Source organism: Cupressus sempervirens, chromosome 1 (genome assembly GCF_028749045.1).
Source record: "Cupressus sempervirens isolate cs-2001-9-10 chromosome 1, ASM2874904v1, whole genome shotgun sequence".
Classification (NCBI taxonomy): domain Eukaryota; kingdom Viridiplantae; phylum Streptophyta; class Pinopsida; order Cupressales; family Cupressaceae; genus Cupressus; species Cupressus sempervirens.
Window position 1 is genome coordinate 242,151,229 of NC_143118.1, and position 18,344 is coordinate 242,169,572.

General features: G+C 34.6%; 1 protein-coding gene across 2 annotated transcripts; it reads right to left on the bottom strand.

The window, feature by feature from the left end:
• Positions 1-718: 718 nt before the first annotated feature.
• LOC149577066 (nucleosome assembly protein 1;2-like) lies at positions 719-14,052 on the bottom strand. Of its 2 annotated transcripts, none has more exons than XM_089821914.1 (13): positions 13,831-14,052; positions 5,093-5,136; positions 4,888-4,983; positions 3,061-3,153; positions 2,849-2,936; positions 2,630-2,691; positions 2,330-2,455; positions 2,165-2,223; positions 1,883-2,060; positions 1,705-1,748; positions 1,416-1,617; positions 1,269-1,289; positions 719-1,164 (listed from the first exon to the last, which is right to left on the bottom strand). In XM_089821914.1, exons 1-13 carry the CDS (start codon positions 13,904-13,906, stop codon positions 1,099-1,101), a joined length of 1,155 nt encoding a protein of 384 aa, XP_089678040.1. In that variant the 5' UTR covers positions 13,907-14,052; the 3' UTR covers positions 719-1,098. The 2 variants fall into 2 exon arrangements, with proteins under 2 accessions (XP_089678040.1, XP_089678032.1); XM_089821906.1 differs by having other exon boundaries at positions 13,822-14,052.
• Between the last annotated feature and the right edge of the window lie 4,292 nt (positions 14,053-18,344).

An 18,344-nucleotide genomic window follows, 5' to 3' on the forward strand; every position in this document is an offset into this window, starting at 1 on the left:
TCAAAGTTAGAGACAAGTCTAATGATTATTTTAGAGAAGCCTCCTAAAATACTCTCTTGACATTTATGCTGCAAAACATAATTTTCATGACGATAAACCTTTATATGTTCTAAAAATAGGCGAATTGGACGATAAACCTTTATATGATCAAGGAATAGGCGATTTGGACCCCTTTTAACTGGAAAGTCATCAAGGACTGATCCAGTTGCAACTGCCAAGATTAAAAATCCGTTTCTTGGGTCCCTTAAAACTGTTGGTCTCATAGGCATCATTAAAATCCTTTCATTAATTCATTTCGGCAAACTCACAATCCACGCCCATCGGTGTCATGGACATTAAAATTTCTTCATTTGCTTTAGCAACCTCAGCTAATCCATGCCCATTGTTACTGTAATAAGTCAAGGTCTAATTATAACAGCATTAACTTTAAAGTAAGTTTAAAATGCAGGGTCAACCCCACGAGCAAACTTCCAAGTAATGAGAGTTATGAAGGTAAGAAAGTTTTCTTGTACAATTATTAAAATTTAAATGTCTCCTATATTTGTTAGAAAGGTAAAAATAAAACTAATCATCTAATCCTCCCACCAGAAACAAAACTGGGGCATTTGGAGTGATGCAAATTTCAAAGGTGGTCCCCAGAACTTGGCACAATCTGCCCTCCAAAATCGGTGACACCTAATGCATTCTTTACCACGCCCATCAAAAAAAAACTCAAAGATTCCACAAAAAAACAGGTAACGTATGTATCAATCTATTATATATCACAGGGCAAAATTTTGAAGTGAAAGTCCAACATTAGACTAGCCCATGCCCTTAAAAATAAATACACTTGAAATTTTAATGAATGTCCAAATTTCCTAGTAACAAAACTGTAATGTCTACAACATGGCTTAACCAAATCATAACAAATTGAATTACAAAGCATAAGCTTGAAAACATCAAGCCTAACAAATTAACTAAAATTGCATGCTCTAATTTCCAATTTTGACAAATTCCCCGAGTAGCATGAACATTCCAAATCAACCTTTCAATACCAGACTCAAATCGGGACCAAGACATAGATAGCAGCCTAACACATGGAAACATATCATAACTGCTCTATTGTTGTTTGCACTCTGGAGGCTGCTCTCCAGGAGGACCACCTCTTTGTACAATACCCCCTTTCTGAAAAGATGAAACTAACCAAACATCAGCACTAATCATATTTAAGAAGCAACTTGATAAGCAATAAAAAGAAAAAAGAAAAAACTAACCAAAATAGTCTTTACCTTGGGTGCAGATGGGCGGGACTGCAAAATTCCAGGAAAGAAAGATGTATGAGAAACTCATCATGAATATGAAAACAAACCTATGAAACTACATACCTGAAGATGCATAAGATAAATATTTAATGAGAAACATTACTGGCTACGTACCTTTCTTCGCTTATCATCCACTTCATCATCCTCTTCCTCATCCTCGTCATCATCTTCTTCCTCATCTTCATCATCATCTTCCTCATCCTCGTCATCATCATCCTCATCCCCATCATCACCATCATCAAATTCATCCAGTTGGCAAGCCTCTCCAGTAAACCAAGACACTGCATGAGGAATTATTTTGTCCCTGATGGTTGAGCTGCAAAGAAGAATATTACAGAAGTTAAATGCATAGTTTTGCTAAGGGGAAAGTGACGAAGGAATAAAAATCAGATAGAAGTCTAACCCAACATCATAGTCCTGCTCCATCAGATCCTGAAGCTGCTCAGCCTGCACAAAAACCGAAGGGTAAAAAGCATTCAACTGACCTGATGTTGAAAAAGGCGTTTCTCATTTGTCCCTTTACTAAACAGTGATCTAGGTACACTTATCAAGATCAAAGTGCAATACCACAAAAGACTTACTGTCTCTTCATCAATGTTTTCATCATCCTCTGGAACTTGTGGTGGATCAAAGAAGTTGAAAAAGCTTTCACATTGTTCAGTTTTTGTCACAGGCTTTACATTCTTTGCTCCTTTCTTTGGCTTCTTCTTCATAAGTTTTTTTGTCAAGCATTTTCCTGGGTACCACTCAATCTCCGTCCTTCAACATTACAAAATGAGCATATTCCAGTTGAGAATTTTAGGTTACAATGCCAAATAAAAAAATGCTAGTCTTAAATAGATGGATAATCTTATAATTCTTACCCTATTGCACGCTCCAAAATAGGCTCATCATCATCAATCATGTGGTAGGTCTTTGTCAACTACAAAATGCAATTTCTGAATAAATAAATCGAAACCTACCAAACATTCATCGTTGCACAATCTAAGCAAAATTAAAGCATGTGCTTCACCAGTTATTTTTCTTACCACTGAATTCTTGAAGTAAGGGTTTGTATCGAAGTAAAAATCAAGCTTGAACCCTTTTGGATCCTCTATTCTATACCACTTAATATCTCTTAGATTCTTCAGAGCACCTTCATCTCGGTCAGTTATCTGAATAACAACAAACAAGCCACAAAAACAACAATAAATAAATCATATTTTTTTACAATTGCAATAACATGCCACCATACTATGGGTAATTCACAACCTTAAACCTGATCGAATCATGAGCAGATAGAAAATGCATTATTTAAATAGGTTGCAAAAGGAAAACAAAAATCTCACCTGCACTGCAAGAACCTCATTTGTCTTCATGGCTGTCAGCCAAAACTCGGGAACTCCTTTCTCTGGAGAAAAAACAATTAGAAAGTCAAATACAAGAATAATCTAAACCAAACTATATTAGTCAAGCTGCACAAAATTTCCCTTAAAATAATCTACAAAATATAACCCATACTTCTTCCATGAAACCGCAAATCTACAAATTGACTGAGTTCTCCTTACCTTCTTCCTTATTTTCTTCTGTTGTATTTTCATTTTGGGACTCATCCTTAGTTTCAACATCCACTACGCCATTAACAATTTCATATCTCTGAAAAGTAATTAAATGATGGTAACAAACAACATGCTCAGAATGTCATCCAAGGAATTACAAAATCGTGACCAACTATATAAAAGACTGATATTATGCCAAAACTAACAGAAAAAAAATATACCTTAGAATATAGTGGTTCATACAACTTCTGATATTTAGCTTCCAAAGCAGCTCTCTCCTCAAAGAATTTAGCTTCAAGTTCATCATGTTTGCTCTGAATCATAAAACATTTCAAAGCAAAACTGTCAAACAAAATTTGGGACAAACTTTCAAACTCTTCTTGTAAATAGGATGTAGCAAGATTGGGCTGCATATCACTAGTGTATAACCTAGTTCAGAAACGAAAAGCTGCAATATTTATATATGTTCAACAAATTAACTGCAGGCTGCTCCAATCTAGAAACCAGCAAATATGTGCCTTCAACAAGGCATGCACTTATTTAATAAGATAACTGCTCTTTGGAAACTCTGATGGGTTTATTGTGCGAGAGATTCATTTTTTATAAATCTAGGCCTGAGGTTTTACTTTTCACTACTTAACAAGGATCTTTTCCTACTAATATTGCAGTAAGCAGCTGCCAAATAATTTGATTAAAATTAGGTTTGTCTGTAAATGTTTTTAATTGGTAATAGTCAAACAATTAAAATCGAGAAACAGAATTGGTTTGAAAGGACTTCATTTTATATAAATCTAGGCCTGATAGGTTTTACTTTTCAGTACTTAACAAGGATCTTTTCCTACTAATATCGCAGTAAGCAGCTGCCAAATAATTTGATGCAAATTAGGTTTGTCTGGGAATGTTTTTAATTGTTAATAGTGAAAAAATTAAAATCCAGGAACAGAATTGGTTTGAAAGGACTGCTTAATCACAATCCAATATTTAGATTTTTGTATTTATTTTCAAATCAAATATGGGCTTCAGATTCTCACAGAACTCTTTTTTTAATAAAACTTTATTTCAAATGAGTGGATAAAAAGCCTTATAACAAAATGCACTGCACAAAAAACAGAGAAAAGGCATAATTGAAGGGATAGATAGTACAATTGACTTTTATGAAAACTATAAAATCTGAAAGTCACTTTGAAACAGTTATGGACCGTAAAATTGTTCTCAACACATGCATTTCCCTGATAGAGTCTCTTTAAGCTTTTGCTCCATCTCAATTTTGACAATATATAGCTGCCATTAAAGTCTATTCAATGGATTTATAATAGTTATGGATATGATCATGGGAGTGTTCATTTCAGGGCAACACTGGTATGGTATTAGAAACAAATTTACAGTACAAACTAGTCAATTCATGCACAAGGAACTCTTACCTTTTCATCAAGCAAGGCAAAAACTAAATTGTAATCAACAAGGACCTGAATTTAGTACTTTTGCATAGGCATGAAAACTCAGTGCAAGGATAATGCTGGTTTGAAAGGCCAAAAAATGAAAATACTAAGAACTGAAGTATGATTTTAATACACCATTTGACATATTTAACATGTATTAGGGCTACTAGACTTAACCAGTATTTCGCTTCAATTTGCAGTACTTCAATTTGAGATGGACAATAAACATCTTGCCTCATCATCTACCACAAAATCCACCATCCACAACTTCCACTGTAGATTTAATCTACAGGAGGCAGTCTGTCTGATATTAACCATGGGGTTCAAGTAAGGGAGGGCACTCAAATGTGTACTGAAAGATTGCTTTGCCTAAGGCAAAACTTGGAATACTAATAGATTTATATATTGTTTTTCAAACATGCAGAAATATCTCCAAAGTGACAAGAATATTGTTCTGCAACTCAATTATTGTTTTCCAATCATAGTTTTGTCAACACCTTGTATTTGGACAAGGCAGACAATTAACTTCTTACAAGAAATCACATAAAACAAAAAAATGAAAATTTGAAGGCACCATGATGCTCTAATCTTCTCAATACTGAAACACACCTGGAGTTCTTTTAGAGACAACACTCTCTTCTTCACCACAGGGGAAAGAGAATCAAAAATATCTGATTGCTGCCCAGCAAGGTGCTGCAGCTTATCCTGCAGCCAAGCCAAAATATAATTCAGAGATTGAATTGCATAACAGCGAATTGCACCTCTTCAGTTTAGTGATTGATATATTTTGGAAGGCAGTAGAGTTGGGATATACCTTCAAAGCATTAACCAGTCCAGCGCGATCCTCAGCACTTAAAGCTGAAACAACAAAACAGGTGAAGATTATTGAGTAAAAGCAGATTAATCTCAAAATTTATCACAGATGATTCAGAGAAAAGTTGTGTCATTTCCCATTAAAATACAAACAGAATAGAAACAAGCAGGCAGACTGACACAGAAAATAAATTCCTGCTAAGTCTGTGTTGCTGGGTTCTGCACAAGAAGAATTAATTTATCGAAGGAGCATGAATCTTGTAATTTATTTCAAGTTCTATAGAATTTCTTTCATTAAAAAAAAAATTAAATACTTTTTAAATTTTGGGTTCTGCATAGGGAAGATTTGTTTATCCAAAAAAAGGGTTGTAGAAACCTCTTATTGGCTTCACATTATTGGCTGATTACCCCACAGAAATGATTACCCCATTTATTTCCCATCAAAGAAGTCCACTGGAATGTAGATGTGCATCTACCTTATCATCCTAGGAGAAAGCTTTATGGACGTCGTTTAAACAACCAAAGATAGATGGCCCAAAATGAGCGTACAACATGTTAATTTGTTTCTAAGGATTGATTGCAAAAGTAGATCAATGGTCAATGTCACCGCAATATTCTCTAAAAGGCTTACTTTTTTATGGTTGTAGATCATGTAAAACAAGTGTAAGATGCTACTGTGTCAAAATCCTCTAACCAACCATATGCATAATATATACATTATTATTATTATATATATAATATAATATATAATATATAATAATATATGTATATAAAAGAATATTTATCTAATGATGATTTAACATCAATAATGAAACTCGTGATCGTATCAATCTGACTGTAACTACAAACTTAACACTCCCTCTTAGTTAAGAAGGATTAATATACAAAATTTATGTTCTTGAGTATATGAAGAGATATCATCTCAATATGATATTCCTAGAATGGTATATTTGAAGATGTCAACATAAATCCGTCAACACACAAATATATATAATAACATATATTACTTATGGAATTGGCTTCAATTCACAATGAGGCTAAATTTCTCAACACTTCTTTACCAAAGAGGGAATTGAAGCAAATTCTATAACTTTAATATAAGTTTAAACACCACCTTATGTGTGGTCTATGATAAATTTATGTTATGTTGTTCGGCAAGATCCGGCCCGAAGAACAATGACAATTTCATTTCATGGTGTTCGGCAAAATCCGGCCCGAAGAACCATGATAACACTCACTCCAACACATTTTGGTGTTAGGAGATAAGTCTACTATTGATAAGATTGTCACCTTTCAATAGTTACCTTATGTTCATTATCATAACTTCCAACACTCCAAGACAACTTAATGTAGTTTGTTATGATAACAGGTCCAGCTATTGATAAGATCATCACCTTTCAATAGCTCCCCTCTAAATATATACATCAATGAAAAATTGTCAACTTTCATGACATAATCACAACAGCATCATGTAGTAACTCACATGATATCCACCATGAACCAAGTTAGAGGGTGGACCCGCCATAACTGTTGCTAAAGGGTGGAACGAGGGTTTTCACCTCAGATTTCTCTCTCATAAATGATCGCGCATTACAAAGAATTTCTCTTAGAAGTTTTCCTCATACAGAAGATATCATCCAAAAAGGATTGCATCTAAAAAAATTTCCCTCTGAACACCAATCCTAGGAAGTCAGGTCCTCTAGTTACTTCCTCAGAAACTCTCTTCACCCAAGGATGCATGTCGAACTCACTCTCAATCTGATATCAATTTTCCGATTTTCTAGTTATAAGTTATCACTTCCTCGTGATATACATAGTAGGCCCATTAATATCATGCAATCACCCACATGTATTTCTAGACTCCCTCTGAGTATCAATCTTCTAAACTCTTGCGTTGCCTTAGAAAAAGTGTCATACTCCCTCTTAATGTAGAAAGATCTCATAATTTCAAACATCAAAGATGTTTGCTTCAAGAGCCTCACTTCATCCATCTTGATCATCAGGGTCTTTGGAGCTACTATCATTAGATTGAGTCTGCACAATATTTGGTAGCATGTGTAAAGTACCAACATTCTTCTCCTATAAAAACATCCTCAAACATAAAGGAAAAGATCAAATAACCCTTATAGTATGTATAGAATTACAAATAAGAGAGAGACTACAAAGAGTGGATAAATGTAAAACATAAAAAATACTTATCTGCACATATGAAGATGTAGAAATTGTCTTTTTTTAGATTATTTGAGAATGGAACATCTCCCCTCTAAATAAGGTTCAAGTGGGAATGGAATATTGACTATTATTGTCATGTCCCCAATTTTTGGTGACAGTTCGATTTAATTAATTTAATTAATGGTTGTCCAAGGACGACTAATTAGTTATTTTAATTAAATAAATAAATATTAAAAGATGACCTTGTATTTAATAAAGTGACTTTAGTATTTAATAAAGTGACTTGGAGTATTTAATAAAGTCACTTGAGGGATAAGATCAAAAAGATTCTAGAAGTCTCTGGAGAGGATGGAGAAAAAAAATAAATAGGCACCCCGAGGCTCCATTCGAATCAAGCTGTTGATTATTTCTCTTTGTATTTTCAGATTGTGATTCAATCACGGGTGCGTTGTGGAAACCTAGGGTTTCGGCAATTGTCACAGTTGGCCATTGAGAACGATAACTCTCAATTGGTGCGCAATTTTGAGGGTGTGAAATATCATCTGAATTATTGCAGATTGGAGGTGACATTCAGTCATTTCATCAGGGACAAATCTGTGGCCTAAGGCCAAATCTTGCGATTCATTGATCATTGGAGGTTTAGTTAGCAGGAATTAACTATTGCAGAATTGGAGGAGTTCGAAGGGAAACGCAAAGCACATTTGTAATCAGAAACTTCCTATACCTAGTCGAATTACATGCAAAATTGTTACCGGGTCTTACCTAAACCCAGACGGCTCAAACATCAACAAGATAAGCAGTGCGTTGAATCGATCTGGTCCCAAGAGAACGGAGCATCAGAGAGGGCAAGGCAGGACCATTCACAATCGTTAGCTGCATGACGGACAAAGGAAACTCAGGTGTTGGATCGTTTTAGGCTGACGGATTCCATACAAGACGCCGCTTAGGATTACATCGAAGAATTGAAGGGCAAATCGCGGGAGAGGGAACATATTGAAGGAAACCCTCTGATTTCCGGCAGCAATTTAATGAAGATCCCGATCAGGAAGGGAGACGACTGCGCGATTTGACATGGCCGGATATTAGGCGAGCGCCATTCTGCAGATTAAAAAACGAGTGGGCAGAATATCCGCAAACTTGTCAAGGATGGCTTTGTTATCGGGAGGCCTATGAAAATTCACTCCCGTGCCCGAGCTCGAGCTTTGGAAGCAAAGAGGAAGGGCGTCATTCTGGTTATGATAAACGGAAGGGTACTCGAGAGGCAAGATTGCCCACAAAGATTTTGTGGATGAGGCGTATGCGAGTTCTGCGTCGATTACTTCGCAAGTACAGGGAGTCAAAGAAAATTGACAAGCATATGTACCATGATATGTACATGAAAGTCAAGGGTAATGTGTTCAAAAATAAGAGAGTCTTGATGGAGAGCATTCACAAGTCCAAGACTCGCGGCGCAGAGTAGGACAGGGTCGAAACATACTTGCAATGAATGCGATGTGGAAATATCGTGAGCAGGTCTGAAAGTTGGAAAGGCTTTACATAATATACGTGAAAGATAAAATGGAAGCAATAGAGATCTAATATTGCATACAAGGCCAAGACTGAGTTAAATACGATCCACTCTGGACCCGCCTCAAGTTTGGAATCTACCATCAGCCTTTAAAATAGAGGTTTGGACTTAGGTTCTTTATTGTCAATTGGTTGTAAAAAGAATATGAATAAATCAACTAATCGTAGCAGACCAAATTCGTGCTTTAACCAGATCTGATATTCATTTCCATTGAATTGTTATTAGCTGCCCTGTTATAGAATACTATCGGCATTATCATTTCCATTTAACTTGCTATTGTTGGCAAATTGTTACATTCTTCTTCCTCATGTGAATGCCAAATATATTTAAAAATACCACAGTCCAGTATTGTCTTCCGAGGTCTCAAGGGAAGAGCTATCAGAGCCTGTTTGCTAACTGTTTGACAAAATGCCTAATCATTGAAGTTTTAGTATTTTGGTGTTTAAGAGGCGAATATCCTGTCGGGGATATTTCAATTATTCGCCCCCCACAATGTAAAACTTCCACTCATTCTTATATTGTTGAACAATTTTGTATTAAAAAAATTGAAAACTCCTTTCTAAGTCCCAACTTGTTCTTTTTGTCTATTGAAGGTCCAAATATTCATATGGTTTAACAGTAGAAGCGAACATGTCCTTCCATTTTATCAAACTCGTCCACATATAATAGTCTAAAATTTTCAATTTCCTTTATATAAGCATTTGTAAAACAATGCGAATGAAACATTCATTACTATTTCCCCCTACAATGTGAAGTTCCCACTCTTATATCGTTGAATAATTCTACATCACATCAAATATGGTAAACTTCTTTTTCTTCTTTGATATGCTCTGATTGAAAGATAATAGGTGGAGTGAACTTAACTTTACTAGCCCTTTCCCAAATTATATTTTGTTGTATAAAAGTACTAACACTTTCTCTTCAGGGAACTCCACATTTCTTTCACACAAAGTATTTGAGTACAGGTGGGAAACTAACAAGAAGGTAGTTCTCTTATGGATTAGCCTTGCCTCTAATCAAACTCTTGTCAATATTCATTGTATGAGGAATATCTCCAGCCAATATCACGAGAGAACTAAATTTATGAAAATTGGACTCACTAAAAATGAGTTAAATCTTACTCTCGCCAAATATTCAGTGGGTCCTTCAAATTAATGAACCTCCAAGTTCTCAAATCGATAAATCAATTTAGAGCTTCTTCTAGTGAAATGATAAATCTCCAAATATAGGTGGAGGATTAACCAAAGATGAACAGCATGGATATAATGTATCCAAATGGCATATATAATGCTCCAACCTCCAAGCTCATAGATACAACATAGAAATGGTGGAGTTACTATCAATTTTCCTTTCATTGTATATGCTTTATCATGTAATGCCAACCACAACTAGAAAGATAATCTCACCTTGTAAGATTTACTTAGTTCTCTAATGTTTGAAGTTGGTGATTGGAATAAATGTCCTTCTATTTTGATATTATTGAGGACAAGTTTAAAATTATTATATTATCAAATAACAAATCTGGTATGATTCTCAAGTTCAAATAGTATATTTGCTAAAGAAGTGGATTATCTTTGATTCACTATAGATCATATAAGAAATACAATCCACAATCCTGGCCCTCTGTTGCTGACTGAATTCCTCTTCAATTAATGCTAATAAGAGAGTCTCCTTGTAGAGATATTGGGAATATTTTGATTTCCTATTTTCTAGCAATGTGCTCAACTTTATTGAGATATGACAAAGTGGATATCACTATTTCCAAGGTGTGACTCGAGCAGCTCTTTCGACATATATATATATGGACTACAAATTCCTGCCAAGTTTGAGAGACTAAAATCTTTGTGTTCTAATTTCATGTGTTATCATTATGATGCTATATGGAATATATGTATTGTACCATGCAATTTCCAACATCAATTTCCTTATAATGAGTATGAAGCGACATTCAAAATTAAGCATCCAACTCTGATGTTCAATGTTGGAGAGTCCCTATGATGTTCTCGTAGCCTCCCCCTTTTATGGTAGTTTGATCATTCTCCTATACCTTGAAACTATTCATTTGATTTTGGGATGGATGAAGCATGACTCCTCCATACGACTGCTATGTTGATTAGCAGTCATCCAGATCATCATTTATTGGTTGTCTATCCAAAAATAAATAAACATTATCACTAGACTTCCTCTGTCTCAATTATCGATGACACGTGACAATAATCATTCTATCTGATAACCACAAGTTTTTGAAATTTAAATCTGCAAATAATATCGAGTTATGATTTGTCTCATTTGATTTGGCTTCTTGACTATATTAGATATTTGATGCTGGTTGGACTATTTCAATGGTTGTAGCTTTCCTTTCTTTCTGCCTAACATTGTATTCCCGTATTGCTCCTCCTCAAATTCATTAGTATGGGAACCTTTCACACCATTGGGTATGCTTGTCAATATTGTAAGTCTCATTAATTGTGAATCATTCATCTTTTCTAAAGACAGTAATTTGATACCATATATATAGAGCTATTGATAATCCTTGTGTTTGCCATTAATGATTTGCAGCAAATACTTGACATCTATGATTGAGGTACTCACGCAGATAAGAACACACTGATATCTTTGTGTACAAAGGTGTCACCATGCAAGCTCATACTGATTGCAAGTTCCTTTTATCCTCAATTTTAATTTATTTTTCATCGCTTTGTTTGGTAATCTTAAAAATATTATCAATCTCCTTTCTCCTATCCAAATGAGATAGAATGCTTCTATATCATGTTCCATTCACTGAATAGGATGTTGAGATGAATGTATACAATTAATAAGTTATCATTGTTTCTGCTCTTCTTAATCTGAATTTTACATTTGCAACTCGACTCTGATACCATGTTAAATAACATGGATCAGTTCTGCAAATGTAATTATATTTGCCATTGTTATAGATATGTTCCAAATGCAGATTTCGATCTCATATAAGTATGAGAGGAGATATGTCTCTTCAACATGTCTCCAAGGTTTAAACATCATTAGTTAGTATATTAATAATATAAATAACCATATGTATATTATATACATATTATTATATATATAATAGAATATATGTAATAGAATATGTATATAAAAGAATATTTATCTAATGATGATTTACCATCAATAATGAAACTCGTGATCATATCAGTCTGACTGTAACTACAACTTAACAGTTTATTGCTACCCTGAATTTGATTCAGATGACAAATTATTAAATTGATCAATAAAATTCAAAATTCATTGAAATCCAACGCTCTGCTCATGACTGATGAGACCTAAAGTAACCACAATCATAATGACTTCAAATATTGCAGTCCCTTTCGCCACAGCATTTCCCAAGACATTTACAAAGAATAGATTACTGAATTCACTTATGCACACCAGAGCTATACATAACGAGTATCTGTTACCAATCAAAGACAATGAAACTATCTTGTCTTCTTACTATTACAAGTACAATTCAAATAGTCCAAAATACCATGTAACGCACTGGATATCACCAATCACCTAAATGGAACTACTAATAATAAACCAGCAATATTTTGCCAACAAACAACTATTTTGGCTACCATCTCAAAAATGCATTTTCTCCAGCAGTAAAAAAAAAAATAGCATCTCACAAAATCTTAAATAAGTTCGCACAAATAACATAAACAGGAAACATGTTACGTTTGCTTTCAAATTTCAATCATGAGAAAAAATAATTGGCAGAATTCCAACAAGTTAACTTCGAGAAAAAAATGGATAAAGGGATAATCTAATGCTTACTTCAGGGTCATAGAGAAAAAATATATAAATGCAGTTCCAATATTGCTGAGAACAACCCTGGAAGTCAAACAATTGAAATGCTAGATAAATATCAACGATGAAAAATTGAAAGGCAAATGTAGAAACCACCGGTTTGATGACAGAATCAGCCAAAACCCTAAATGAAGGCTACGATTGTCCCAAAAATGAAATAAAAAAAGGTCTGGCACATAACAATGGGGATGTGACCTACCCAAATCTTAAAGCCAATGTACTAAAACTCACTTAGAAACGACTCCTACCTAATGAGTCACAACAGTTCCATCACGCGAGGTGCAATATCTGTTTCAAGTTTGGCAATCATTTTACTCCTTGTCGACCTCAAAAAAGTTTTTGAAACAAATATTGGTCAAAATAAATAGCCCATAAAAGCATCAGTGTCACCAAAAGTTTAATCATGATGACGCAAAATCACATAATTTGCAGGGATGCATCGCCAACCAAAAACATAGATGTCATAGAGAGATCTTTCTATTCAACTACAGTTTCTATGATTGTTGGGAAGCTTCTACGCTTCACTCTCCCTCGCTTACGTTGTGAAAACATTATTTTCCTCATTCGAATGTCACTTCTAAGATTTTGGTCGCCTTTGTAGCTCTTCCCCTCGCCTATTGCCATGTTAGGCCATCTCCCAAGAGTCACCTTGACAGAGCATAGTAGCCGGTGGCTTGGCCCTAACTATACGAAAACCGTATTCGGATTGCCTCTAACACATAACAGCTCTTCTATAGAACGATCACACAAAGACAGAGGTAAAACCAAAAGAGTTTGTAATCTTCCAGAGTTGAATAGAAGCTAGCACTAGAAATAAAGAACCTAACAAAGATCAGAGTAAGCAAGCTTATTTTTTAATATCACTAAATAAAACCCTAAAATGAAGAAGAGAAGAGGAATAGGAGGAAAGCAAATACCGCATGTCGAAAAAAAAATTGATAGCAATCAACGGCGGAGTGCAAAAATTCCGCCGATGACATTCAGTTAAAAGCAAACCTAACCATAAGCGAGGACCTGAGAGTCGAAAAAGATTTATTTTACGACAAAAACTTCCAGAACATGCGCCGCATGAAAGAAATAGATGGAAAAACAAAAGGTATTCATAGACCTGCAAAACTCTCTAAAATCTCAACAAAATACATAAGAATATCACAGGTAAGGCAAACCTGCAGAACCTGTGGGCAAGGCCGCGCCGAGATCCGCCATGTTGTAAGGGGGGAGCTGATCCTCTGAGCCTCCTTGTTTGCTCATGTTTTTATTTGTTCTGCGACGGCGTCGGTGTGCTTCGAACACGAGACGTGCAGGCAGAGGTGTGTAAAACGCTGCGCTCGAAAGAAACGCACAAAGCAGGAAACCCTGACTGTGCGTTGTGTGTGGATGGAGGAATGCGAGCGTGTAAGGGTTTTGGGTAGAATAGAAGCCTACATTTATTTATTTGATGCTTCGCATTATTCCACTCTTTCAATAATAATAATTATCAATAATGTATAAATATAATTTCATCTAATTTCGCGTCATACGTTAACCCATGATAGCTGCCCTTGTTTTTTGTCTTCCCGCCAACACATACCTCCTATTTTCTTAATTCAATCATGGGTCTGGGAGTAAGTGGTCTCCTATCTCGAACCCTCTCGACGTAAATTACTATATTTTTGTTTTGTAACGGGGAAATTTTCATGTAATGGATTGGTTACCACTATATATGGTAGTTTAAATGGAGGAGACATTTTGAGTAGGTGTATGGTTGTTATTGTTATTATTATTATTATTGTTATTGTTATCATGTTAGCAATTTAATTTTAGTGTGCAATAGGTACGAAGATATATTGAAAATCAATGAGGGAAAAACATATAAACATGAGAGGGATAGAGAGAAGAAAATAGCATTACTCTTTGTGAATAACTCTATGCCTTTCTCTCTCTCTCTCTCTCTTTCTCTCTAACTATTTCTATTACTCTATCTACCTCTTTATAAGTATTTACCTCTCTGTAGATCTCTTTATCCTTGTAGCTCTAGCTACATCTCTCTATCTCGCCCTATCTCTTTTTATTATATATATGAAGATTTTATATTCTATTGAAGAATACCATATTATAAATACAACTATTACTTGTCATAATGGAAGGAATTACATCACCGAATATAAAGAAAACAAAATGGTTATTAACAATGGAAATGAATTATTTGCAATGCTGGTAAGCACTCTTTAACATCTATTTCTATGTTTACCTCTCAATCTATCTATCATTTTTCTCTCATCCTCTAGCTTTATATTCATCTATAACTATACTTTCCTTCCCCCCCTCCATATCTAGACAAACACCTCTCTCTCTCTCTCTCTCTCCATTACCCCTTCCTATACCTTTGAATCTTTACATCTCCATGTTTCTTCCCCCGTGTTTCCCTCTCTCTCTATCTCTATCTTGTTATCTTTGCATCCTTATATATCTCCCCCATCAAGATGGTCATATATCTTTATCTCTCTCTTTCCCATAAGTCTCTATCTCTTTCTCCCTCCCTCCATCTATCTCCCCCTATTTTTTTCTCCCAATTCTCTCCCCATCTTCATATCTATTCGTATATATCTACTTATTTATGTTTGATGTCTCTCTATCCAATTATTAATCTACCTATCTCTCCTTCTCTCATATATATCTCATCTTTTTATCTCTCTACCAATTATACATCTCTATTTCTCCCTCTTCCTTCTTATCTTACAATCTCCTCTCTCCCCCTCTCTCTCTTCATTTTTCCTATCTACATTCATCTCTCTCTCTCTCTCCCTATGTGTGTGTGTGTGTGTGTGTGTGTGTATATGTGTGTGTGTGTGTGTGTGTGTGTAAACACACACACATACATATATATACATGTATATGTATATATGTATATCTATGTATATGTATATATATATATATATACATACATATATATACATATATGTGTGTGTATATGTATACATATATATGTATGTGTGTGTGTGTGTGTGTATATATATATATATATATATGTATGTATGTATGTATATAAATATATGTATGTATGTATATAAATATATGTATACATATACATATATATATACATATACGTATATATATACATGTGTGTGTGTGTGTGTATACATATATACATATATGTGTTAGAAATGCTTGAGAATAACTGAGAGGGGGGGTGAATCAGTTATTCAAGGTTCAAATGTCTTAATAAAAAAATTTCACGGAGTAAAGTGAGCTCATTAAACTATTTAGGCATCCAAGCTTAAACTTTCCTACTTAGCAAGTTACTGTAAAATCAACATGCAAGAATAATACATGATGAATCGACACATAACACAATGATTTACATGGAAACCCAATTTGGAGAAAACCACCAATAACATGCTACTCAATTCTCACTCTTCTGAAGTGATGCCCTATGAAAGGCTTGCCCTGTTAAAGGCTACAACACACTGTTAAATGTGACCTGGTTAAAGGATCTATCTACCCTATTAGAAGTGGGCCTGGTTAGAGAACTTTAAAACATTCACTAGGAATACCACCTTATTAAAGGATTTACAAATGGTTGCTAAACCAACTTAAGTCCATAGGATTTTACCCTAACATATACAATTGTTAGAGAGTAACAACAAGGGCTTTTGACCTAATACAACTCACAACTTAACTTGTAGATTTTAGATCTTTGTTCAGCTCACAACATTGCTTGGTTTTCAGTCTTTGCAGCTCTAATAGCTTGTCCTCCTTTCAAGCTCAGTCTCCTTAAGTCTCCATGCTTGATATACTAGTACAATCTCCTATATGGCCACTTATCGAAGCAAAGTCTTTGTGCTCTGTTCTTTCTTCTCAATGTCTTCTCCTTGATACACTTCAACAACTTTGCAACTTGGCACCCCAAAAACTCTTGCTTCTTGGCCTATAACTCCTTAAATAGAAGTTTGGAATCCTTTTCCCGTTCTTAATCATCTCGCTTTTATTTTCAAATCGAATGGATTAGGTAGGATTCAATGAATCTACCCTATATCTTGTTTCTTCTAGAAACATAATGAAGAATCTTCCTAAATTTTCCCAAAAATGGTTTACCTAAAATTTTGTACCTCCAGCTCATCATCCTTATCCTCCATCTAGTTCACAAAATTCAAGGTAACAAACTTGTTGGCTCAGATTTGGCGAATCTTTGACTTTTCAAATAATGCAACAACTCGACACTATTGAAATTCTAGTGCTCGACACCTATTGTGTTACTCGGCACCAACTACGTTTTACTGATGCTCATCACCTACTATGGATTCACTCGGCATCCACTAAGTTTTTATGATGCTCGGCACCTATTACTTGCCCGGCTCCTTCTATTTCACTCAGCACACACTAGATTTTGCATTTGCTTGCACTAACTAAAAATCTGCTCAGCATGAACTAGCTTGCTCGGCACTCACTAATGAACTTAGTCAAGCTTTGTAGACAGCCTTGTTACAACTTATACTTCTAAAGTTTCTAAGTGTGGCCAACATCTGTTTCTTCAAGTATATTATCAATACATCATTTTATCATTGTCTCAATTGATCCTTGCACTTCATTACAAAATCATAACTCAACCTTTCTCTTAGGTACTTTTGTTACATCTTGTTGATTAAATCTTCTTCATCAATCAACTAAGTGATAGTACTTGGATGTTATATACAAATTTCATTCTATCAAATAACAGGTTTGACATCAATGACAAAACAATGATTGAAAATATTTTTTATCAACAATCTCCCTCTTTGCAAACAATCTACCTTCTTCAATAGTGATCTTTTCAATCAGATTTCCAACAATATGTACACACACACACACATATATAAGTATATATATGTGTGTGTGTGTGTGTGTGTGTGTGTGTGTGTATATATATATATATATATGTCTGCATACATAAATACATACATATATATATATATATATATCACTTCATATATCTATCTTTATAATTCTATTGCTCCCCTTTTAGTGTAATTCAAAAACATTTTAATTGATAGTTTTGACTTGTTTTCCATTTTTCGATAGATCTTTTAATGCCAATTTTATTTTTTACAATTTTTTTATGTCAAATTTGCTTTGATTCTCATTCAAATTGATAGTATTATCGTGGAGACTTTGGTGTTCATAGACTTCTTTAGACTTCTTAGTACTAGGATTTTTATATTTAGTTTTAGGTCACATTGTTTGTTTTTGGGTTTAGTTGTAGTTAGCTCTTGTTTCTATTTTCTAGTCTATTCAAACTTTGATGTTTACTACCTTAAAAACTTATTTACAATGTGTTCTTTTAGTTTAAATAAAAATTAAACATCTTCTGATTATTCATTCAAGACAAAAAGTCCAATGCCAAGAACTCGTGAACATTATAATAAAAAGTGTTGGAATTAACAAGTGGGAAGATTTACTTCTGAGAGGGGGGGTGAATCATAAGTAACTAACTTTAACCCTTTTAAATTCTTTTAACTAAAACCATTCACATGCATCCAATCTATCTAATGAACTTGAACGTGAAGACATACATGAAAATAAACAATACACAAATTTGGTAACCCAGAAACCCTCCAAAAATGAGAAGGTAAAACTGGGGTGGGAATGACACCCACAAAATATCACTGCAGCAATGTGTAACTTTTCAAGGTTACAATGTTTGACTACTTCCAATGTTCTACCCTATGAAAGG

What these genes read in the sequence shown, in the direction of transcription:
- LOC149577066 (XM_089821906.1), bottom strand. Translation starts at nt 13,906, where the DNA reads ATGAGCAAACAAGGAGGCTCAGAGGATCAGCTCCCCCCTTACAACATG. An exon ending in AGAAGAAAATAAGGAAGAAG is followed by an intron (nt 2,692 to 2,848) that starts GTAAGGAGAACT and finishes TTTTTTCTCCAG; the next exon opens with AGAAAGGAGTTCCCGAGTTT. An exon ending in ATGAGGTTCTTGCAGTGCAG is followed by an intron (nt 2,456 to 2,629) that starts GTGAGATTTTTG and finishes GTTGTTATTCAG; the next exon opens with ATAACTGACCGAGATGAAGG.